Consider the following 26350-nt stretch of genomic DNA (forward strand, 5'->3'; position numbering starts at 1 on the left):
TCTCAAAAATTGTATTTAAGGTGTAAAAAACCCGTGCTTTGAAAATAATGCGTTTGTTAGACAATAAATCTTAGAAAAAAAATATTCGCAAACTTTGAGGTTTTTGTATATTAATTTGGAAATCAAAATTATGATAATTATTTTCATTTCGAGTAATCAAGTAGTCAGAAAATTTTGAAATTTGTCACTTTGAAAATGGTTATTAGTCTGAAAAATATTTCCTAAAATTTAAGATGGAATCTCAACAAGAAACAACAAGGTGAGTTAGTAAGAGAGTTTTTTAGGAAAAACATGATAATCCTTTTAGACCTTTCCTTGTGGTACGTGGTGGTAATATAACAGGAGTCAAAAAACCAACACAGTAAATTTATTTATTTCTTTGTTGTATTTTTAATAAAAAATCTATAGTTATTTGGAGACCCTAACACATGCAATAAAAGGAAACGTTGGTACAGGAATTTTTGCAATGGGTGCTGGTTTTATGAACAGTGGGATGCTTTTAGGCCCTTTGCTATTAATATTTATAGGAGTAGTAAATTTGCATTGCCAACATATACTTGCAAGATTGATATAAAAACCAAATTCTGTTTTTTGAACATTTTATTTTTAGATTAGAGCATGTATTGAAATTACAGATAAAGAAACGGTTCCTGTTTTACCAAGTTTTGCTGAAACGGTTCAATACACTTTTGAAGATTGTGATTCCAATTGGTTGAAAAAACATTCCAAAGCTTTTGGAATCACCACTGATGTGTTTTTAATTCTCGCAGAATATGGATTTTGCGTTGTCTACTTCATTTTTGTTTCAAAACATCTTGGCGAGGTAAAAATAAAGTGGTTTTGGTGAAAAAATCAAACCACTGTCTCTACCAACATGAAAGGACGTAGGTAATAAACAATTTTATTCACAATTGATGTAATGTTGCCATTTCTAACCGTTACCTACCTCTATTACTAACCTCGTTTTCTAGTCCCACTTTTTATCACAATTAAACGTATCTATTAGTAAATACACTCAATAAAAAATTAAAGATGCCGTTGTGAATAAAATTGTAACAAACCTCTGTCTCTGAATAGAAAAAAAAAAACACTTTGCACCTCGGTATGTAATATACTATTTTTTCTCAGATTGCTGAAAGTTACCATTGGAAACAAGATTACCGTGTGATTCTTGCTCTGATTTTGATACCCATGTGGCTGTCAACTTTTTTAGGAAATCTGAAACTGTTGACTCCAGTATCTCTAATAGCAAATATTATTATGTGGATTGGAATTATATTGATTTTGTATTATTCTATAGTACATTTGGATTTGAAAACTCAGCGAAATTTGGTATCTAACATTGATAAACTTCCACTCTGTTTTGGAATCATTTTATTTTCACTTAGTGGAATTACTTTTGTAAAAATTTTGTATTTTCTCTGGTAAAATTATCATCATTTTTTTATAGATTGTTCCTTTACGAATGGAAATGAGACATCCTGAATCCTTTAGCACTGCTTTTGGTGTTTTAAATGTGGCAATGGTGGTAGTAGTGGCTCTCTACTTGCTTGTTGGAATATTTGCTTATTGGATGTGGGGAGATGATGTAAAAGGAAGTGCTTTTCTGAACTTACCACAAGAAGAGGGGTATTTTACTTGTCATTCGCTTAAATTTTTGACTTTAAAATTAAGTTAGCAACATTGGAAAAAATGTAAGTTATTGTTTTATGTCTTCTAGTTCTACATTATTCAATGTTGCCAACTGTATTTAAAATATACGGACATTTTTGTATTAACATAACGTAAATGTTTTTTCACCACATTTTCAATTTTTATTATTTAAGCACACACAAGTGGTTAGTATAACTGGGCCAAATATAAATCGGTTTCTTTTGTTTATTCCTCGTACGCACAACACAAAAATTTTAGGCTTTTAGGAACCCCAAAAAATGTTTTTTTTTTATGGTAAATAAAGTTCATTAATACTATTTATATGTTTTTTCAGTATTCAAAAATAGACACAATTTATATTTTTTCATTCATCCAGCTTGTGCTGAAAATAGTAAACAAATAGCGTGTTGTCAAATCAAAATATGAATTAATCCAAGAACTGACCCCAGTTTTTTGTGTGTTAGGTATTTTACAGCGTTTGGTTTTATTAAGGCGCTCATCTTGGTTTCATGTTTCACTATTAAAATTTCACGCTGTACCTACCACACTTGTAATGTAAACAACTATTTTTTGTGGTGATATTTCGTACGAGATTCTCTTGGATCTACAAAAAATTAAAGTTTTTGATTCCGTAATCACTTTACGTCTTTCACAACAAAACAAGTGAAATCGCTTAAAACTTTTATAAAAATTGTGGAAAGGACTATTCATATTTCTTGGAATTGCAATTTGTATTTATGCCATTTTTTTTCAGATTAGCTATAGCTACAAAAATTTTAATTTGTTTTGGAGTGATGTTTACCTTTGCTTTGCACATGTACATTCCTTTTGAAATTGCTTATCCGCGATTTTATAAAAAGTGGGGACCTTTCAATCATCCAACTTTGATAATAAACGTATACAGATCAGTGGCTGTTCTCATAACTTGTAGGTATGATTTATTTTTTGAATTTGTTTTTTTTATATTTTTTCTTTTCAGATACTATCGCTAATATCAGTGCAAATTTGGCATCTTTTATTTCACTGATTGGAGCATTGACTGGATCTTTTTTAGCATTATTAGTACCAGCAATGCTTGATTTGGCAATGAAATGTGGATCATTGACGTGTTTTACTGTCTTTAAGGATGTGTTCATAATTATTTTGGCCTTTGCAGGAGCAATCACCGGCTCAGTATTATCAATTATGGATATTATTAAAGACTACACGAAAGAAAACGAGTGAAATAAAACTTCATTTATTCACATTAAAATTGAACAATATTGTGCACTCAGAGAGCAAAACTAGTTTATTGTTTGACAACTTTTAAATCCTTATTCAATCCGCTGTTATTTTAACTGATTTTCTAAATCTACAATTAGTACCAGTCATATATACATAAATATAACGTCTAAATTCACACATCTCAATTCTACAATCCCTAAAGAGATTGAGTTGAAATGTGATAATTACAACAATAAATAACAAAAAAAATCTTGAGTATATTATTAGATTAGAAATCTGAATATTGCGTTGAAGGTTTATCAAATGTAATTGGTTTGTAGTAACTTTGGGCTTGTCCCCAACCTCTTGGTGCCGTGTTGTAATTATTCAATGCGTTGAAGTTGATTCTTGGTGATGGTGAAATTGTTGAAGGTTCAGTAAAAACGTTTTGTGCACTGTAGGATGGAGTATGTAATTCCGGTAATGGACTGTTGGTTTCTTTAGGAACAAAGACTTGTGGAACCACATTTGGTTTGAAGCTTGGTGAAAGTGGTGGTTTTGGTTTCGATCTTGGAAGTGTGTTAGAGGCTAAAATAACAAAAGATAATAACTCGAGTTACATATGTATTTTTTTCACTACTAAAAAATCCATTTTTTAGTTTGTCGAGAGGTTGTGAAGTGGTTTTTCTTTAATAATTTTCATTATTGACCAAGAACAATAATGGGTTAGAGGTGCTTACATAACGATATTGGGGAGTATTACACTGTATTTCTGGATAATAAATCTACTAGTAGTGAAAAAAATAATGTATAAAACACGGTAGAGAAGGTTTTTTAACCTCATATTTTTTATTTAAAAAATCTCCTCTCTACCTTATGATATTATCACACAAAACATAAACACATTCAATTATACAATGAGGGGGAATTTGAGAAAAATCGACCAGACATAAGGGACACTTTGCTTGCCTTCCTCTATATTGTTTCTAACATTCTCCTCTTGAAAAGAAGACTGAAATTGGGACTTTTGGGACGTGTATTTACAAAAGGAGCTGTTTTCTGATTGTATCAAGCTTTTCGGTTGTTCTAAAGGATAATATTTTGTCTCAACTTTTGCATTTGCGACGTAATACAAATTATCAAATTCTTGTTCAGCATTTTTGAGAAACTGTTCTTGGTTTGAAAAGCGCTCGACCCCTTTGCTGAGTTTTTCTACCACTTTTGGTGATGGTGCCCGAATTTGCTTGTAACGTAAAACTGGCATCGTCGATTGTTCAAAATTTTTAATCAATGATTTAACTGGAATTTTTTGATAACTTTCATCGTCGTTTTCAGTTTCGTTTTTGGGGAAATTTTGTGGTTGAGGATGGTGCAAATTCGATTTTATTTCTGTCAACTGTTGTATAAATGTATTGCCATTAGTATCAGAAGAAGAATTCTTCATAAAATCACCCTCGGGGTAAATAAATTCTTCTTGAATTGTTTGATAATCCACATGGTATTCTCTTTCTTGCTGATAATAAATCTTTTCAACTTCGTCGTTTTTACTAGGACGGTAAGTTTCTACTTGAGAAACTTCACTGTTGATAAACTTTTCTTCTATGTTTTCAATTTTTTCAACCATTTTGTCTGCTTTCTTGGCAACCTCTTTTAATCTTTTATCCTTAATTGACTTTTGTCGGCCTGAAAAAGCTTTCTGAAACTCACTGTTTATGTCCAGTTGGCCAAATATTGGGCGGGCACCGATTATGGTTTCAGGAGGCTTTTTACGTTTTTTCTGTGCTTCACCTAAAAGCAAAGAATTTTCAGTATCTTTTGGAACAGAAACTGGTTCCTGCTTGTTTGCTGATTCGAAAGAAGTTTTTTCTACTAAAATATTTAAATTTTTTGTTACTTCGCTTTGCAACTCTGTTGTTTCAGTGGATATAACATTTTTACTTTCAAGTGTTTCAGTTATATTTTCTTCTTCCTTAATTTTCGTTTTTGAAATATCGTCTTCTTTTCTTTGAGCATTCATTTCACTTGGAACAATTTCTTCTGCATTAGTTTCATTTTTATTTTCAGGCTCATTTTGTGCTGTTGTCTCTCCTTCTCTGGTCCTTTTCATGTCTTGTAGAATTTTAGTGATTTCATTATCTTCCTGTTTCTGGATTTGTCGTGTCATTTCATACAGTTGTTGGTCAGCTTGATCGTACGCTGTTTGTATTTCTTTCAATTCTGTGAAACAACTTTTCTGACATTTGATACCTTCTGATTTTTCTTTATTTGTCGACAATGCCAACTTTTTCATCTGTTCTTCATATTTCGGATTTTTATCTTCTTTTTCAACCTCTTGCACAATAATGACTTTTTTTGGTGGCTCAAGTGAGTCTTTCCTCTCTGGTGGTTCGCTTTTAGGGACATAAACAGAAAAAGGGGAACAAGATCGACTTGCATTAAAATGCCCCTGACTTTCAAAAATTTCTGATTGGACAGTTCTAAAATTTTCAGGAGTTGGTGATATAAAACCGTGTTCTAGAAGTTTTTGCTCAGGAAGGGCATATCGAAATTCTGGTTTTAAAGCTGGTTTAGAGTATTTGGGTGGAGTTTCATTAAAGTTGTATTTTTTGTCCATAAAAATCGGTTCGTATTTTCTTAAAGGAATTGGTTTAATGAAAGATGCTTGATTTTTGGCCAAATATTTAGAAATATTAGGAATTGTGGGAAATGGTACAGGTACCACTTCATCTTGATCTTCATCTTTTATCTGTTCCATGTCCATGTTTTCAGAAATTTCACAATTTTTCTCAAATTCAGAGAGATTAGAAGACGTTTGAAGCGGCTGTGGACTAGTCCTTATTTTAACAACGTCTTGTTCTAGAATTTCTGGATTAAGGGTAACATCTGGTATTGCTGGAAATGGAGAAGTTGGGCGCAATGATGAAATTGGTTCCTTTTCATGAACTTTAGAAACATCTCCTTGCAATAATTCATGTTCTAATGACATATCAGGTATTTCAGGAAAGGGTGAAGCAGCTCTTTCTGCTTTTTTCAGTTTTAATAATTCTTCTTCAGGATCTGATTTTGGTTTTAAAAATGAAGGAGTTACTGAACGAGTTATTTTTTGATCAGAAGAAGTTTTTGATAAAAGTTCAGGAGTGGTTGATACATCTAGTATGTTAGGAAAGGGCGATTTTGGCCTCTCTTCCTTTCTTGATGATTTAATGATGTTAGTTATAGCAAGGTTGATGCTACCTGTGTCAAAGCAGAAGCATTAAGTGATTTGCAAAGCAAGTGTCATAAATTAAAAAGTTTTTCTTTCTTACCATATTGTTGTTGCTTTGGTGTGGTTGAAGAATTCCAAGCTTGTGGCATTGATGGTTTATACAAATCCACATTTCCCTTTTGTAAATTATCCACAATTCGGTTTATACTGCTACTGTTATAAGCTGGGTTGTGTGCAAAAACTTTTTCATTGGGGTTTGCCCCCGTCCATGATGATAAAGAATCGTTTTTGAGTGCAGCTTCATATGAATCTACGACAGGAGCGACGTAATTTCCTCGTGTTGGCCATGCTGGGGGTACATTTTCGAAAGCTGCCTCCACTGATCCAGTCTCTAAAGCTGCGTCCCAAGGAGACTTGACTAGTTTCAGACGAGGACGCGTGAATTTTTCCTACATTTCCAAAATATTTAAACCTTTAAAACATTCTTCGAGTAACATAAATAAAAACCTGTATTTCGTCCAGTTTTTCTTTGTGTTGTATCCTTTTTGCCGTTTCTGGTAGGTAACTTGGTGGAGGGAAGCTACTAATTGGAGGCAATGGTGACAATATGGGTGTTGGAGATGGTGCAATATCTGGTATGGATGATGGTCGTGTACCGTTTGTTTCACCCACAACCCACTTTTCTGAACGCTTACGTCGTTTGGCAAATAATTCAGCTCCTGTTCATTTTTAATAATTTTAATAAAATAGTAATGTAAATAAAGTTCGTACCTTTTCCTTTAGGTGAATTTAGATCTTTAACAATTTCAAGACACACGTCCGGTGATAATGCGGATTCGATTGTATAACCTTGTTTGCGTAAGGAATTTATGTCCTGGACTTGACCATGTGGGTTCATTACCAGTTTCAATGGGTCTTTTGTTTCTGAAGATTCTGAAGTGTATTCAGAACCTTCTGTTCTCAAACCTATAACAACATTCATAATAAATAACCATTAACTACTAAGAAATGGGAAAGTTATATCTACTGTTGTTTAAACTTTTTTAGATTTCTCTACAAAACATTTGTGAATCCGATGGGCATCTTTTTAAAACTTTATCGTGGGTTTTATTTTTTCTTTAAGATGTTTTTTATACAATGCGATCAAAACGGCTTTTTATCAAGTAGTTGAAGATGTATGTTGCATTCCATTCCATTCCATATGATTAGATGTGATAAAGTTATTTTACAAAAATTAAAATAAGTATTATTCAAAGCAAATTGATTTTATGAAACCACTTAAAACATTCTGAAATGAGAACATGTTCTAGATGTTATTCGTACAAGTCGTATATCAGGGTTTCCTATCACATTTACTGTAAATTATTTTGACATTTCTCGATTGTCTTATTGACATTTTACCTTCCGCTGCCAACAGATTTTTTTTTATAATTATTTAATAAAGGTACAAAAATTTTGAAAATAAAAGTCACAAATAACATAAAATGAGTTACAATTTAAGATACAGCTTCCTTGTTTCCTCTTCTAACAGCCTGTAGCAAAAAAACTTGGAAAATTATTTTTCGAACAGAAATAAATAGAGACGAAGTGCAAAATTAAAACTCTCATAACTTCAAAATTTTTATAGATAGAATTTTTTTAACATTTTTTCCATGTTCCTGGTATCTTACTTTACATGACATTTTTCTCTGGGGCGTGAGTTCTGGCGCACCCTGCATTACGGGTATACAATATTGTGTCTCAGAGATAAATAAATTATCAAACTCAGTTTATTCTATTTATTATAAAAATTCAAATATTAGCAATCCCAACTTTGTAGAAATTTTGGGAGGATTGCGGCACAGCCGCTCATCTCCTCCAGCTTTTATGGCAAAAGTTTTGTACCTTTACTAAATAATTATTAGAAAACATACAAAATAATCTGTATAAAAAATGTCTAATGTCAAAAAATAAAATATTTTTTTTTCTGACATGTAGGATTTTTTAAACATTTTTTCCATGTTCCTGGTATCTTATCTTACTTAAAATATTTCTCTGGGGTGCGAGTTCTGAAACACCTGTATAAAGTTTTATCTTGCTTGTTGCCCATTATTAAAAAAATAAATGATGTGAAAATTATGAAGTGAAATAGTTTATGGATATGCATTATCATGGGAAACTATACGAGAGTAACCCTAGGGCTTAGAACATTATATCTCTCTCCTAATACTCGTAAAAAAACAAGTAAGATTTAAGAATATCAATTATTTAAATTAAAACTGTTAATTTTTATAGTACGAAAAATTATATGTATTACACAGAAGAAAAGTGTTGTTTTCTCCCTAGATGGTTACTGCCCTTAACAAATCCACATGTGAGAGGAATAAATACACTTTCCTTTGTAGTAGTACAAATAACTATATAAATAAATATTATAAATTTCTAGGAACAAAAACAAAAAGCCAACAAAATTTGTGGTTATAGGTATAAGCTGTTACCAATATTTTCACCAAAATTTTGACTTGTCTGTACTAGCAATTATTTGAAGCCAGTCAATTGTAGCTTGAAAAAACCCTGATCTTCGATATCATCATTGTATTTATTTTTGGAATCTAAATTTAAACTGTATTTTTGTTCTCACATAATTGTCCCAATAACATTTTTATTTATATCCAGACAAACATTCTCGTGCAAATTATAAGCATATTTGTGGCAAGAACCATATGGTTCTTAATTTTCCACACTTATGACGTGTCATTGAAATAAACATTTAAAGACAGACAAACTTTACATCAAACGCACTAACCTTCAATGTGGACATTAAAATTTGTTTAAAATATAAACCACGTTCTAAATTGAAATCGAATCAATTCTTTAAATAACAATCAATGTGCGAGCAGCGACGCAATATTCCTGAATTTTCGTACAGATCTGTTTGTATAAACAGCCAAACATTATCTGAAGATATTTTGGTGGCAGGGTTACGCAATTAGCTGATGGATATGGCTAGTCGCCAAATTTGCTCGTTTTTTACTTCCGGACTATCACGATATGCCTTCTCGAGGTTTTACGAAGAAATTAGCTCTTTACACGCTTTCGGAACAAATTACCACAGCAAGGACAGATATAGAACCATGTCCTGTTTTCCTCCAATGCAGTTGTCAGATCTTTGAATTATAAAAATATCCAGATTTGAGGTCAAAACGCACGCTAATTTATAATCAATTTGTGAAGCCATTTATTTAGAGCGGCCTGAGAAATTAAATTAAACAGTGATTTAGCACTAATAGTATATTATAACACAAGTTAAAGAAGAGATTTTTATAGGTGAGCTGTTATTATCCGAGATGCGTAGCATCGAGGGATATAACAAATACCTTATATAATCACTACATAATATGACAATTCCTAGTCTTTTGGAGGTTGAAAAATTTGTCATTACATCCCATAATCGGGAAATAATTTATGAAGGATTATCAAGTTTACTTTGACACAAAAACAGATATTAAATTAATTAATATTTAAGAAAATGTGATTGTGAATAAAATAGTATGCTATGACACATTTTCCACCTCGCATGTAATCTACTATTACCTTCTCCTTCGTGGACCCATTTAACTGATCGTTTCTTGCGATTGACATACATGGATTGACCTTTGCTGCTTTGGTTGCTAATGTCACTAAGAGAACTTGATATTCTTTTAGCGAGTTGAACTTGCTCTTCAACTGTTGGATGTATGCCTTTAGCGTAGAAAGCGGACGATGCAAACATTTTTCCTTGAAAAAGAAGAAGAAACGAGTAGAAAATTAATCGATTTAGAAGGAGACTCAAAATAAATCTTAAAATATTGCACATCATTTGCTATGCGTCGGGACGATGGCAAATATTAACTGCATCTTGCATATGAAATTATTAATGACAGTAATGTTTAATGCAGTTCTATTATAGATTTAGGTTTATAGCAAGTCATAAATTTAGTTACTAAATGATCCAAAAAGACAAAAATACACATTAGTTGATAAATATTCACGCGGCGAAGAGATAACGATAAATAAAGACAACATTTCCAAGATTAAAAAAATTACATATTTCAAAATTTAATTAGTTCGACAATTTTTTTTTAAAGGTACATCACAGAAGTTACATCACAGAACTCAGAAAAAAATACTTTTCTTAAAAATATTAAATTTGACCCTTCTTGACATTAAAAAAAATCAAGTTAGCCTTGTATCCCCAAAACAAATGGAGATAGAAGTTTGATAAACATCTGAGGCGATGGAATCTAAATATTTTTAAGCATATACCAAATTTCAATGAGTTTTGGTGAACAGTTTTTATAATATTTAATTGTATCCATACTTTTTAGCGACCCTGTATAATTAAAAAATTATATAAATTGTTATAAATCTATGATACTGAATTAAAATCATTCTTTATTTGAATATTTGTTAACAAAAATCTGTTTTAAACTTTGAAATTAGCTAAAAAATGCTTGGAGCGCTTGAGACCTCCAAAATAAGCTATAAAAAATGTATTTTTCTAAACTATAAATTTTATCCATTGTGTTTCTTCAACATATTGAGTATTTTTTTAAGTTTTTAGTATACGATTGTTTATTTTAATGTTTTCTTTGATCTTCCATTATTCTTTTCCACCTTTGCTTTTTTTCGAATTGTAAAGTAGTCTTGTGTAGGTAATTGCATTATTTTGTCTTCTACGTGATAATTTTTTTTACTATTTTTCCGATTGCAGTGCTCAAAAATATGTATATTAGAAAGAAACTTAAAAAATACGACTGTAGCAGACTAAGGTAATCATGGGTTTTTGAGTTACGCGTTTTTTTTTAATGGCAACTTATATGAATTTTTTTGATAAAAATTAAATAAAATGTAGATAGATGTAATGTTCAAAATATAGCCTTTGTAAAAAAAAGGTTTTATAGTTAAGTTGAGATTAAAAAAAATTATTTTTAATAACGTAAAATTTTGTACGATGTTATCCGTTTGGTTCTATAGCTTCTAGTGAGCTGGTATATTATGAATTAAAGTTTTGAGGTTTGATTTCATTTTATTTTTGTTACAAACAAATTTAAATTATTTTGATGGAGTGAATGATGTCATCGTACCTAATTAAGAATTTGTTCAATTACGGATAATAAATAAACCCATAAATCACGACAATAAAACAGTTGTTGTTTTCAATGGTCGCTTTTAAAAATTTATGTTTTCAACATTTATTCACATCATTATTTATTTCAAAATAAATTTTTTGTTGTTTTTTTAACATACGACTAATAAACTCTGTTTTCGTAAATACAAAAATTAACGATAAAGAAAAAGAATCAATCTCATAGTCAATTTATCGTTTTATTTAATTTTCCAGGATAGAAGTAAAGTTAAAATAAAAATAAAATACAAAATATTTTAAAACAACAAAAGTTACAAATTGTATTTCTTCACACATTTACTGCCTAATATACTAAAAATTATCCACATTAAATATTTTGTATAATCTGAAGTTTATTACTTTTGCAAAATAAATCAGTTTCAAATTAAAACATTAAAAAAATCAAATGTTTGTTAGAAGAGTAAAATTTTACTTACTATTTTTGCAAGGTTGTATTTGTTCACCCTCAGCCGGTGTGAAAACTTTTTCCAAATTGATTGGTTTTGGTGGAGGCGCATTTTCATCCTACAATTAAAAAAAAAACATAAAACATGATTTAAAAAAATCCAAAAATCCTACTTCAAAATGAACATGTTTTTCCTTTCTTTTACAGTCATAATACTCTCTTTTCTTATACTCAAATTTTTCTTCACTTTTACTATCGCGAACAAAACATATTTGACCTCCAAGAAACATTTTAATTTATACATAAACACAAAAATATAACATCCCGTCGTCAATTGGCATTTATTCAAAGTAACAAACGAGTCATTTGAGTGAAACAAAATTTTTAAATAAAAAATTTCAAACGCGTCTGTCGATTTGGAATGCTTCATAAAACTGAACGAATCTGGAGTTATGAAACGAAGACGCAAGCTCAGATGATTGTTTAAAACTCACCAAGCCAACCTTGAAAACTCTCTGGGTGAGGTTTTTCAAAAATTCTTTCTTGTAGGGGTCTTTGGTGTCTGATGGTTTAAAACCACGTTGAGATTCGATCACATCTGTTATACTGTGCGATTTTTGCAACAGAAAATTTGATGTTGGTTTAGACCAAGAAGGAGTCGAGGGTGCAGATGATGGGACAAATCTGGTACTAGCACTTTTGGACAAATTGTAAGAAGTTTTTTTGCTCATGGAATACATCTCACTTTTTGAGTCCACAATTTTATTAAGCAACCGCATTTTTGAACTGTTTTTTTTTTAAATTAGTCAAAAACCTGGCAAAGGAGTTTGTAATAGAGTCATAATTGTTTTTAGAGGATTAAGTGGTTAAAAATAAAAAATCAACTGCAGAAATTTTGAAAATAAATTACCACATAATTTTCCGGTATTAGATTCAAAAATAATTCTGTGTTTGTTAGTTTAGCATAGGCAAAATGTTTTAGATGTGTAATAAATTTTGCATCTGCTTGTAAATAAAGTTTGGCCTAAATTTTGCAAAAACCTGTGATGGAAGCCTTTGCCAATTGAATTTTATTGCAGCACTTACACAACACCACTACCGTAATAAAAGAAACTAAATTTCAGTTGATAAGACGTTGTGCATGAAATTACAACAAAGTACACGTCTAGAAATAATCTGCTAGGAGAGAGAACGAATTTGGTAACTATCTGGACCACATCCAAAAATATCTGTTGTATTTATCAACGATCAACGTTATTTAATTTAAGTGCTTGTTAGAAAAAGAGGTTTAGAGGTTGACACTAGCTATAGACGAATGTGAGTTTGGCAAGTTTTGATGTCCATTAATAATAATTTAAAGTTTTTGTTCAAAGAAATTGTGCAAGATAATTTACAGCTTAAGAGCCAGAAACGCTATTTATTTTATTTCTTTGATTTTCAGTATTAAAATTTACATTTGTATCTTGAGAACTAAATACGACAATGCAACCAACATTACATTTTTTATTTTTAGTACTTTGAAACCGCGGGAAGAAGTATACAGGCTGGCCACATTTTTACAGTCAAAAATTAAATGTAATGTTTGTTTTCACTACTAGTTATAAAAGCTACTATTATTTAGTTTGTCGAGAGGTTGTAACAGTAGATTACATACTGAGGTGAGAGGTGCTTCATTACTAAAACAAAATTTCGCAACCTGAACAATAACATTAAGCGATCAAAATAATTTGTAATCGAGTTATCTTTGGATCCGAAAACGTATGTCTGCTTTTGAACTAATTGCATGTGAAACGTCAAATAAAATCATGTTTTTGATCATACCATTTTACCTTTCGACTTGTCATTTTATTTGACGTTTCACAGACATACGTTTTCGGATCCAAGAATGTGCCTTGATTACAAATTATCTTGATCTTTCGATATTATGTACATACCTATCAACTGACAAGGAAGTGACCACTTCCCAACCTAAACCAGATGTTTCTTATCAATTGTTAAATGAAGTTGAAATGTCATCCATTCCAACTTTCCACAAGCAAGGTAATTTCATTACTCTTTATGATTGCGAATAAAATTGTTTTGCTCTCCTAGTGGTTAATAATCATTTACGTTATTGACCAAAAAAGGCTATATGGATTAGAGTTGGGTAAATACCGATATTGTAGTGTATTACATTGATACAAATATTTTTAGAATATTATTACAGTCTAAATCAATTGATTTTCCGATGTAGATATTCAAAAGTAAGGCCGCTGTTTTCAAAATAAAGTTTGTTTGTCAACATGACATTTGAAATCACCAAAAGTAAGGCCGATTTTTCAAAAGTAAGGACGCTATCATCAATAGAAAGTCCGATTTGTTGTTTGCTTTTAAAAATTCAATAACTTAAAAAAATTAATATACAACGTATATTTACATTAATTTTTTGTTTAAAATTTCTACTTACTTGAAAATGTTGTCCACCGCTAAGTTCTTGCATAACCTGAAATCATCAATAAATTAAGAAATTTTGTCAATTATTTATAAAAACAAATCAGTATCATTATTGAATGTATTTAGGAATGAATGGATGTGTATACCTTTGAAAAATCAGCGTAATTGAAAGTGTTTTGAGGAGGCAAAGACAGGGGGCGTTGTTTTGGTAACACTGAAGGTAAGTGGGCAATCCAATTGTCTTTGTTGGATCGCTGTTCGCTCTACAACACTTACATGCGAAAAGAAGAAAACACAAAAAAAAACAAAAAAAGTAATATTAAAAATGTTTAAAATGTATTAACAATAAGAAAATTGGTTAATCATTTTATTTAGTGGTTCAAATATGTTTCTGCTTTAAAAAATTCAAAATGAATGTAAATTTTCAATAGGTAGCTAAAACATTGAACCACCATTGTCACCTCTAGTTAAAATTACATTGTACAATAAACATGGTGGGCCAAAATTAAAAATAATACAGGTATTAAAGTGTATATATAACAGGTTATAGTAGAGCTCAAAAAAATAAGTTAAAATACTCGTAACTCAACTTGCCTTATCCGAATTTCTTATAGTTTTTGAGATGCAGAGGGTTTTGTTCATCAAATATACAATTCAAATTGTAAAAAAATATGATCTATCTGTCTCTTCAAAATCTATTACATTGTTTAAAAAAAAAATTGTTAAAAAGTGTCCCATAAAAATGGTAACAATTTTGAATCCATTTTTTTGTTGAAAATACCGCCGAATTTTAATACTTCAAATGTAACTACCAGCAATGTAAGCTTTGGGATAAAGGTTTAAACTTTGTTTAAATTGCATTTTTTTGACACTTGCTCCAACGCCAAGTGCATTCTCTAATCCCAGAAACTATAAACATTCGGATAGGACAAATTTAATTATTTTGACTTCTTTTGAACTCTACTAGTACCTGTTAAAATATTTGCACATACTTGAAGATCACGTTGTATTTATTTTTTGCAAATCTGTGTAAAAATGTCTTGAGACAATTGTAGTTAAACTACTTACAGTCTATGAAAACTCTTTTAATTTGTCTTTTTTTTAAACTTTTTTACACGTGTGAACAAATTTTACAACTAAATTAACTTAATCAGTTTTTTTTTTATCTAACAAACATGAACAGTAATAAATACTTGCTTACGCGAGTAATGAATTTTGCTGAACGCGTCAATATTTGACAAATTGTTATAAGTTATGGAGAAGTTATGTTATACATAGGCTTTTAAATTAACATAACATGTATATATTTAAAGTTTTGACCAAAATGTTTGGTAAAATATCACAGGATTAAGTAAGGAAGGGGCTAATATTAAAAAAGATCTTTGATAAATTTTATAGCTATTAATAGTAATGTTAATGTGTTGTTAATGTTTCAATTTTTTATTTGATAAATTTTGACAAATCTTGCAAACAGTTTTTGTCAATAAAGGAAAACCGGTTAGGCCCAAAAACGTTTATTACTTGGCGAAGGTCTCTTCTTTATTTAACGTGATAATAAAATATTGTTAAAATTTAATACATTTTTTTAACTCGCAGTGAACATATTTACTGCAAATTTAGAGTTAAAATAACAAGAAATGTTCAAAAATTAATTTGTTGATTTAATGGATTTTATTAAAAAAATATTTACTTTTCAGAAAATTAGTGTGTAAGGCAATATCTTTTCTAGTAAGAAAGTTTTTATTTTTAATAGAACCAGAATTAGCACCTGAAGATTACATATTTATTAAAATTTAAAATCCTATGTTTTGATTAATTGATTATTTATGAAATGTGCATTATATAAAGTTGTAGTAAAAAATTCTCAATTTTTTATTATTATTCCCAAGTTTTAGCCCATCATGTGTGAGTAAATTTATTAAAAAAGCTCATTACATCACATTTATTAACAAAACAAACCTCTTTAACGTGTGACTGTGATTCCAGAACCTTTTCATGAGAATAAGTTGTATTATTACCATCAACATTTTTTTCTTCATAATACGACTCTTTCAATTCCTTATCTTTCTCAGCATAGTGATCTAAATCAGATATAATCTCTTTTAATGAATTTTTAATTTTCTCTTCTTTTATTTCTGAAGTAGGTTTTGATGTCCCGTTTGCAGGTATGTTCTCGCTAATTCTACAAGATTCTATTGGTGGAAGAGGTTCAAAGAGTTTCAAAGGTTCTAATGCTTCTACTGGAACATAATCAGGCGGAAATCCGTTATTGATCAAGTTATGTTCTTCTTGGTTCTTGACTCCGTTTTCTTTTTTATCATTTTGTTGAGATTGTAGAACCGTTTTCTCTATTTGACGTGTTAGTTCAAAAGATTTGGGAGGTTCGAACGGTTTTAAAGGTTCGAAGGGTTTCATAGGCTCGAAAGGTTTAACCGGTTCGAAAGATTTAATAGGTTCTAACGGTTTATAATAGTTGGTTTTTCTTGATTCTGATGTTGAACTTTCTTGGGACTGAATGTCTGATGATACTGAGGTTTCATGTTCTTGTTCCTGCGAGTTATAAGTTATTTTTTTTTTAATAAATCAAGGCTTCAGTCTGACAGTTTTTGATTTAGGTGTAGGTGGGATTATCTAACTGAAGCTTCAAAACGTTATGTTTTTGTTAAGTGTAATGATGGAAGCTATATAGAACTGAGCGCCTGAAAGCTCTTAAATAACATTTTGAAGCTCAGTGCCTGGAAATAAACGAACAAATGGGTTTAATATCACTTTATTGTAAAACGATTTTCATACAACATACAGCTAAAACAATCCTAGTGATACTGCCAACCAAAAAAAAGCGTCAGTTCTATATAACTTTCAGTTATCTAGGCAAAAATGTCTAATTTAGTGTCTTTTCCCTTGTATCACATGGTTGCTACAAGCTATGGACAGTGTAAGGTAATAAATGCCTCAAAAGTCAAAACCCTTTATCAAAAATATTTTCTACTGTAAAGTAGATCAAAAATTCTCGTTTCAAAAATTGTTACACAAAGAGAGATAACTAGAAAGTATTTTTTTATTAATAAAATTACCCGAAAGCAGTGGGTAATTTCGGTTGTGGTAAGTTTTAACCTTCAATAACATATTCTTCGGATTCTTCCGATGAAAAACTTTGGGAAGAAGAGAATGATGAAGTTGTTACCTTGCGGCTTTCGCTAACTGATTGAGACACGGATTGAGATTGCATCACATTGCAACTGCTTTGGATATTTTTCGAAGCATTTTCTTGGACGATGGATGTGTTCGCTGTGGCTTCATACTGAGCCGACTTTTCGGATATTTTCGTGTGTCCAAGATCTTTCGACACCTGTGGAAAAATAAAATCGTTAATTGATCGATAAAATTATAGTCCTTCTATTTTTTTATTTTAACAAAATTTTGACGATTATGAATTTTGTCCACCTGTTTGTTCTTTGAAAGCATTATAATCGAACATTGGAGACATACATTACCTAGTGTCTAAAGACAAAATTCAGTGCTAATAATAATTATTGATAGAAACAACAAAGTAAGTACAACATTCTAGACAAAAACGTGTTTCTTACTACAAAAATTTTAATAAAAAAAAAGTCTATACAGAAAAAAGTTATTTTCCAAAAGATACAGTCAGGTGATATGAAAATTGTCAATAAATTTTATGTAATTCATTGAAATGAGCTTAAGTTGATGCATGTTCTAAATTCTTCTTCAGCTTTAGTTTCAAAATTGTTATTTTTCATCTGATTCCTAAAAAAAATTATTTCTTTCTTTCTCATTCATGTTTATTTTGTTTTCTCATCAATTTCTTGCAAAAAATTAAAGAATGTCTAGCAAATCTTCATTACAAATCGTCTAAATTTTAACGCTGCCTTTTTAAACTCAAGTCTAATAAAAAAATTCCCAAAAACATATATTCTAATTTTAGAATTTCAGAAAATTTTTTTCAATTAAAGAATTGCTAAATTTAGAAGTTTTGATCCTAGAATCTAGAAGACTTATAGGTTGTAACACAGGAGCCAAAATTTTTTGTGTATGGACTTGATTTTCTACACTTGCTTCTTACGAATGTCATAGAAATAGCTCAAAAACAAGCATTCTAAAATTTCAAAAACACTAAAAATTGTTATTAAGAACAAATACTTTTATTTTAAGAATTTGTCCTCGTTTTTGTGTTTTTGTCTCCAAATTTTTTAAACGATTTTTTAATAACATTGATTTCAAATTAAATCAAAAACCAAAACTGCCAACTTCCCTTATTTTTTTGAGATTTTCTCAAAAAAAAGACTTGATAATAAGAGCACCTTAAAGTTATGTGTCATCTGGTAATTGTAAATCACAAGTGAAACAACTTAAACAGCAATAAATCTTAAATATACAAACTTGTAGTTGACACATTAACGCACCTTTTAATTGGCTTTTACTACCTGTGCCAAGGCAAGTGTTGCCTGCATTAATAAGGTGTTGGGATATGAAGGAAGGGAATTACCACGTGTTATGTAAATAGATCAAAATCTCTTAGGCGGCGGTTCCTACGTGTATGATTAATAATATTTTTTAATAGTTCTTATTTTATTGTATTTTGTTTAAAATATAATGATCTTTTAAATTACCCACTCAGAGGCATTTCTTAGAATTTGCTTAAGACGACCTCTTGGTCATAAATAAAAATAAATAAATCTACCCAAACACCAAACGTTTTAGAACTAATACTAATATTAAAAAAGATTAGAAAAGATTTGTATTAGATATTAATTTGTCTGGCCCCACACTTTCCCATAATCCCAGCTTCCAGTGATTATTCACTGATAGGTCGGATTCACGGATAGGTCTGAAAAAGAGCTGAAAATTATAAAAGATGGTCCAATGGTTTTAAAACTAAACTTCAAAAAAGTCTTTTGTATTTTACTCCTTTTTATTAGTATTAATTCTCACCTGGGGATGAGTACTTTGTGGTTGAAACACGTCGTGTATAACAAAACGTTTGGTGTTTGGGTAGATAGTGTGTGTAATTTTCGACACCGAGAGGTCCAGAAGAAAATAAAAATCAATAAATGTATTAGAGCTGATTTTTGTTTAATTATTTTTAGTTCTTTTGTTGCGAATTTCAAATTAATGTTTTTATTTATTTTAACGTGAATTATGACCACCCTATTTGCGTCGTCTGAGATCATTGTTAATTGTCAAAATTTATGCATTTTTTTACTTAATTACATAACACCCTGGGTTAACTGTGGACCTACCTCAGAGAGTGTCGTTTCCTCGCTGGTTTCTTGCTCTATTTGTTGATTGCCGGACCCAACAAGGGAAACCTGAGTGTCAGACATTTTATTGGTTGTGAAATTGCCACCTCTTTCGGAGTCAGGATTTCTGCAAATGGAGAAAGAAAGTTCGTTGACTTTGAATTTTATCCGAAATCATTTTTGGTTTTAATCCTAATTACGCTTCTAAAAATAGTTTTTTTCGGACGGTTTAACCACAGCAAAAAATACTCAGGATATATCTACAACTGTCCATCTGGCAAGTTTCCAGACTGGATCCAGCTTCGCCCATAAATAAAACTGGGTAGTGGTTTGTCTGATGGCAAATCACATACAATTGCCAAATATTCAAAAAATTTTCATTAAATTTTTTTAATACTCTTTCATAAATAAATTAAACAATTTAGATACATTACAGTTTTTACACTACAAATCATGCTTTATTTTATTCAAAATTATCAATTTGTTTAAGTGTACATACACAGAGATAGTTGACAAAGTTAATTTTTTTTTAAGTTTCAACTGTGGCTATATTTAACCTTTCATCACAACACTTTTGTTACTGCAAACATCGTTTACAAAAATAAAATCTGGTCTGACAGTTATACAAATTGTTGTTCAAAATACAGGTGCGCCAGAATTCGCGTCCCAGAGAAAAATGCCACATGAGGTAAGATACCAGAAACATGGAAAAAATGTTAAAAAAATTTTATCTATAAAAATTTCGAAGTTATGAGGGTTTAAAGTTTGCACTTTGACTCTATTTATTTCTGTTGGAAAAATAATTTTTAAGTTTTTTTGCTATAGGCTATTAAAAGAGGAAACAAGGAAGCTGTGTCCTAAATTGTGACTCTGTTCAATGTTATTTGTGGCTTTTATTGGCAAATTTTTTGTCACTTTACTAAATAATTGTAAGATCATCAGTATCATTAAATAGATATAAAAAAATGTCAAATCAAAATTACAGATAAAATTTCTTAAACATTTTTTTCATGTTCCTGGTATCTTACCTTACTTGAAAATTTTCTCTGGGGCGCGAGTTTTGGCGCACCCTGTATATTTAAGTGTGTGCATTTTATGAAAATACTCATAAATTATGGGCGACAAGAATAAATTGATTTAAATCAAGTAATCTTGTTTTATATAAATATTTGGATGCCTTTTATACTTGAAATGACGACACTTTTGTTCAAAAAATTAGATATAAAATTTTACTTTAAGAAAGATTTTTAGAGATTTTCACAATGTTTGAGAAAAAAGAAAAAATCAAAAATAACAACAATCAAAAGTAAAAAGTGGAAAAGAATAGAAGCAGTTTTTCACAGACAAAAATAATAATAATAATAAAGACCGAATTAAAGATTAAAGGAATAGGTATACATAAAATAAGATATATCAATAAATTCGGAGGAGAGTAGTAGTAACAGTAAAAAAAGAATGCAATAAAATAGAGACTGATTAAAAATGCGTTAAAATTACACAATTGACACCTGTCATTCTATTTTTGGAGACATTTATCAGTCCAATGTTTTCAAGACTTTTTTTGAAATAAGCAAATATTTAAGTAGACAAAAATTAAATTGAATTTCTATTCCTCTATTTTAATTACAAACTTAAGACTAAAAAATCGCATGGTTTTGTTTAAAATACTTTTACAAGAACAAGTTTTTTTAACCTTTCGTTTCCGTCTAGATTGAACAATTTGCTTATTTTGCCTTATTTTTCTAATTACAAATTTCTCTGCATTTTTATAAAGTTTGTATAATTGTTAAATAAAGTTTACAAAATACCTATAAATCCAAATTTAGAGGACCATAATTAACATTTCAAGTTTCATTAAGACGTAATGCTTTCGGGTCAAATATTTCTGTTATTTGCCAATGGATTTTTATAAAATTTAAAATGTAAACAACTTAGAAGGTCCAGTATTAATAAAATTACTTTAACATAAGAAAAATTATTTTTACACATAAAATGTTAATAACGTAATTTAGGAACTGTATTTATTGGGCTAACCAGTTCAGTAAAACAAAAGATGCTCGCAGGTACCACTATTGGCATCATATGGTTCTAAAGATTCTAAAGGTGTTCTAACTTAATTTACCGACCACAGGTTTTCAGGATTGTACAAAACGTTACTTGGAGACGTTTTAGAGTTAGGTAACTTTGATAAAATTCTTTTAAAAATTAGGTCAAAATTTTAACAACATAATCTACATATTTCTGCTTATTGAGACGAGTGATTTTATTAGTTTTATTTGTAAAGGTCTGATTTTTAGTGCTTCACAATATAATAGTAGTTTCGCTTAATTTTAAATTGAGAACATATTGTTAAAATTATATTTTTTATCTTGAGGTAATTTTATTAATACTAATTGAATCTCCATCTTCTAAGTTGTCTACATTTTAAATTTCATAAAAATCCGTTGGCAAATAACAGAGATATTAGACCCGAAAACACTATCAAATATGACGTCTCAATCTCGCAATATATCTATGCTTCGTTTATTACTCCTAAAGAAATAAGACCTTTTCCTAAAACTGGACAACGTTTAGAAAATAGAAAAAATACCAGGAAACGTAAAAGCACCCTACACAGACACTCTTGAGAAGGAAAAAAATCAGTCAACTAGCCCCGGTCTATCCTACATTATGTTACTAGGAGTAAAAGTGATAGTTGATATGGCGAAGCTGAACGTTTATTTTGCCGAACATAGTGAAAGAGGCAAAAAAGAAACAACATTGCAAATGTCAGCAATGTCATGGTAAAAGTGAAAAATTTTAAGCAAAAAAATAGAATTTTCACTCCATGGCTGAAAGGTAAAAGTTGTGACATTTGATAATAAAAGTGGACACTTTTGTGACATTTGCGGATAAAAGTTTTTTATTTTTTATTACTCAACATCTATTATTTAATTGTGTCTGTATTAGAATTTCTTGTCGTTTTATTGATCACTCCTAACTTTTGAGAGGTCAGGAAATTTGTCATGCATCCCTTGGTCAGGAAGTAATTTATTGTTTGTATAGCAACTTTTACAGAAAAAAAAAACGAAATCATACAGAAAGACTGAATCTGTTGGTAACAAATTTGAAAGTATTTTTGTTAATAATTTTAAACACTACAACCGGATACGGTTGCAAATACTTGACGTACAACCCCACAAGATTGTTGAATTGTTTTAATCAAAAGCGCACTCCAATGGCAAGCTTGTTAAAGCTCTAATTGTTAAATTAGAGTCAAGATTACCAACAGATTCATTTATTGTGGATCACTTTAGATTTTATTGTTTAAACAAATTGTAATTGGGAACCTCGGCGATAATGACATATTTTCCACTTACTTCGATTGTAATATACTATTACGATGCGTTATTTTAATGAATCGCTAAACATTTTACGATCTTCTCGTTATCTTAAAATATTTCAAGATGCGACTACGAAGTTAAATGAAGTTGTAATTTACACACTTAAATGATCAAACCTAGTGACAGGATTAGTTTACATTTGAAAGACATAAAAACAAATAGGACACGACGGACGAAATTGGAAAGAATGATCTCAACGTCATACAGGGTGAAAGAAACAGCAACAGATGAAACCGATATGATGTGCAAAAATAGCATTTACCTTGTCACCAAATCCCACAAGATACAAGCAAGTACAAAAACCATTGCAAATCTGTCATCGTTTCTGTAATAACAAAAATATTAATTATGAAGAAATGACCATTCATGTTTTATTTCCGTATTCAAAAATACCTCACAAATGGAGTAAATCTAAAACGAACGCTGACAGAAAGCCACAAACAAAATGAAATGAACGTGACGAAAATAGCTTCAGTTTTGTAATGTTTTGACTCGAACTCTTCACGGAGCTTAACACAAGGACGTGGACAAATTACAATCTATTCCATATTAGAAATGAGAGACAAACCTATTTTTAATTGCGAATTTAAGTAAATAACTCACTGATTTATGATCAAATGTGATCTAAAGAACTTACCCCTTAACGGCATTAACCCCGAGAAATAGTCTATAGAAAAATAATTTCAAATATTCAAACCATTGTCGCAACATTTTTTATTTTTCACCTAGAAAATGGGACACTTGAGAACGATAAGAACAAGATTTCTGTCAGAGTAAGAAAAACGATCAAAAAATCGTTTTTCTTACACATAACAAAGAAAGGAAAGAATCATCGCGCCCTGTTAAGTCATTGTTCAAGTTTTTACACACAACTACTTCAGGTGGCTGTCGCAACATCTCCGGGAGCGAACCAGGAGCCAAATCGGGACACCACAACAAGCGCATGTCACAAGACTTATAAAACATTCACGTTTTTTTCTTGTGATCAATTTTAGAGCATAAAAAATAGCACAGGAAGACAATTAAATAAAGTAAAAGGAGGTTTTTGTATTTCTTTGGCAAAAGCACTTTAAATTTTAAAAATAAATCCTCCAAAAGCAGAAATGGAAATCAATTGAACCCTGGAAATAATCACTTTTAGTTTAGATCAAAAATAAACCGAGTTTGTTCTCTAAGCAAAGTCAATTTACTTTTAGAATCATCTCAAAATATTTCTTGCATTTATTTGCGTCATTAGCGGTTCACATTAATTCTCTGTCACTTTACAAATTTAACAATAATATCTTAAGTATACTTCTTGAACAATAAATATGTCACTGAGTCGACGTCACAGGTAAACACTACCTGGTTGCCAAAAATTTTGCTAAAGGTTAATGTAATTGGAACAAAACCTAGATAACAGTTTCAAATTCCTTTGGAGCTTTTGAACATTTTGTAAATGTAACAGTTATTTTAAATAAGATGCTTTCTTGCAATAAGAGCGACATAAAATTTTTCATTGTCGGCAAATATCTGTATTTTTAGCAAAGAATTCTTTCGCCAACACATGTGGTTTTGAGAAGCATGGAGAAGTGCCAGATTAGCTGATTTGTAAGAACAATCCAGCATAACAGACACTGAATTAAACCTAAAAAATTTTGAATTAACATTTAATATTTTTTAATTTGTCGAGAGGTTGTGAAGCTGTTTTTTTTTGATAGTAGTCAAAAATCATTTTCATTATTATGGGTAAATACCGATATTGAAGGGTATTACATTGATACAAAAATATCTAGAATATCATTATTTAAAACTATTATCATCACAAATACTAATGAAAGTATTTCGAGATGAAAGTAATGCAAAATCAAATAAAAAAGACTTAAATTTCCTTAATAAAAACATAAGAATAACTTCACCTCTAATATTCTGTCTTTGTCAAAACTGTCAAATTAACAAATTGATTTATTTCGTGTTGAAATACTATCAGTAATAGGATAAATTTTAACACTTTTTTTCTCTTCTTTTTTTTTGTGTTGTTTACATTATTTTAACAAATATTTCATATTATGAAGTTAGAAAGTTCCTTAAATAGATGTAGAAGTAAAAAATGACATAACCTCATTTAAAATAAGAATAAAATAATACTTCCAACTTAAGTTAATAACTCAGGTAAATAATCAAATACTGTAAGTAATAATAAATTAACAAAAGTAATAGTTGTGAATTACGACATGTTAGATACGTCTGAGGCAACATGACCATTCAGTTAGGTTGTATTGTTCACTATTCTATTTCTGGGTAATAAATGTGCTAGTAGTGAAAAAAATGTTATATAAAACACGATAGCCAAGATGTTTATAGCCTCGCATTTATTATTTCGCATCTTGGGTAATAAACAGTTCGTGTATAAAAAATCTTTTCTCTACCTTGTGATATAATATACTATTACTTTCGTAAACCTCGAATTAGAATAATAGATGACTAAGAGCACAGTGTGAAATGTTTAGATTCACCAGAATGATAGTTTGTATGTTCGTCCCAATTAAAATAACATTTGGCGGGTAAAGAAGTTGGTGTTCTATTTCAGCCTACGAGGCTCCATGTACTCAGTACTTTGCCAACATCTACAACACGAGACAGGTTAAATAAATATTTCTACATTTAATGCAAATAATACAACAACAAAAATACGGTTATTTAAAATTTCACAAAAATATAAGAAATAATGTTAATCTCGAATATACATCTGTAAAAACGCCCATCTGTATACTTTTGCCATCAACATGTTTCATTGTATGATTTTAGTTCATCATGAGTTAAAATAAATCATATTATTCATGGATTTTTTCTGTAAATTGTGGCAAATACCAACTCCGAAATAACGATTTCTTTAATATTATGTTAAATATATTGAATAAGCAGTGGTTAGGCCATGAGACTTACATTGTTTAAAGGAGACAGTTGGAATTTTGTCGGTGGTGTAAGCAAAGTTTAAAGAGGCCGGCGGATGACTAATTTCGTGAAGGCGTCGGTGCTGACCGACGTCCAAACCGATCGGCGGCGATACCACCCGCAAACGACCGACAACCCAGTATTATTTTCAGAAATTTTCAAGCTTTTATTTATTAAAATACAAAATAATAAATAAAATACGAAATACGAAATTAAGCCACTATTCATTTTTATATTAATGAACAAGAAATTATTCATTAAAAATAAAAATTTATTTATGAATCATTAAGGAACTATGTGTACATGGTGATTACAAAAAGAAGTGATAGTACAGGTCTAAATATATAATACTATAATATAATATAATACTAGCGCCATAGCCATCGTCTCCCTGACAACATAACAACTGTTAAAAACATTTGATTTTTGTGTAAAAGAAGAATCTGTGTTACAACTGGACTCCACTGACAAATTTTAAGCCTGACTATCAAAAAATTGCTGCCGCTAATTGTTAAAACTAACAATCAACACTTTTGGCATCGATAAACCGAATTAATACTTACAAGAATGTCCAGAAGTTTGTGGACTTGGAAAACTAAAGGATTATCAAGTTCATTTTCATATAGATCCAAAAGTCATGCCAACAGCAGCACAAGCAATACATCGAATACCTTTTCATTTGAGTGAAAAAGTGGAACGAGAAGTTCGAACGATTAAAAAAACTTG

At 30.2% G+C, this 26350-nt stretch overlaps 2 protein-coding genes across 11 annotated transcripts; one reads left to right on the plus strand and one right to left on the minus strand.

Moving 5' to 3' along the window:
• The first annotated feature begins 146 nt into the window (after window positions 1-146).
• Window positions 147-3131, plus strand: LOC123006800 (proton-coupled amino acid transporter-like protein CG1139). The gene is made up of 8 exons (XM_044401585.1): window positions 147-259; window positions 308-361; window positions 409-559; window positions 611-823; window positions 1129-1401; window positions 1451-1629; window positions 2408-2580; window positions 2633-3131. Exons 1-8 carry the CDS (start codon window positions 234-236, stop codon window positions 2875-2877), a joined length of 1314 nt encoding a protein of 437 aa, XP_044257520.1. The 5' UTR covers window positions 147-233; the 3' UTR covers window positions 2878-3131.
• Window positions 2875-25737, minus strand: LOC123006736. Of its 10 annotated transcripts, none has more exons than XM_044401466.1 (15): window positions 23561-23586; window positions 23328-23415; window positions 22953-23015; window positions 19308-19434; window positions 17231-17395; window positions 16006-16596; window positions 14193-14309; window positions 14060-14095; window positions 11645-11732; window positions 9635-9817; window positions 6833-7027; window positions 6569-6780; window positions 6162-6510; window positions 3826-6090; window positions 2875-3444 (listed from the first exon to the last, which is right to left on the minus strand). In XM_044401466.1, exons 2-15 carry the CDS (start codon window positions 23399-23401, stop codon window positions 3146-3148), a joined length of 4764 nt encoding a protein of 1587 aa, XP_044257401.1. In that variant the 5' UTR covers window positions 23402-23415; window positions 23561-23586; the 3' UTR covers window positions 2875-3145. The 10 variants fall into 10 exon arrangements, with proteins under 10 accessions (XP_044257401.1, XP_044257393.1, XP_044257411.1 ...); XM_044401458.1 differs by lacking the exon at window positions 23561-23586 and adding an exon at window positions 23498-23539 and having other exon boundaries at window positions 23328-23430; XM_044401476.1 differs by lacking the exons at window positions 22953-23015; window positions 23561-23586 and adding an exon at window positions 23498-23549.
• Window positions 25738-26350: the final 613 nt, after the last annotated feature.

Source organism: Tribolium madens, unplaced genomic scaffold (genome assembly GCF_015345945.1).
Source record: "Tribolium madens isolate multiple individuals breed KSU strain unplaced genomic scaffold, Tmad_KSU_1.1 Scaffold_11;HRSCAF=98;Tcas5.2_LG3b, whole genome shotgun sequence".
Lineage (NCBI taxonomy): Eukaryota > Metazoa > Arthropoda > Insecta > Coleoptera > Tenebrionidae > Tribolium > Tribolium madens.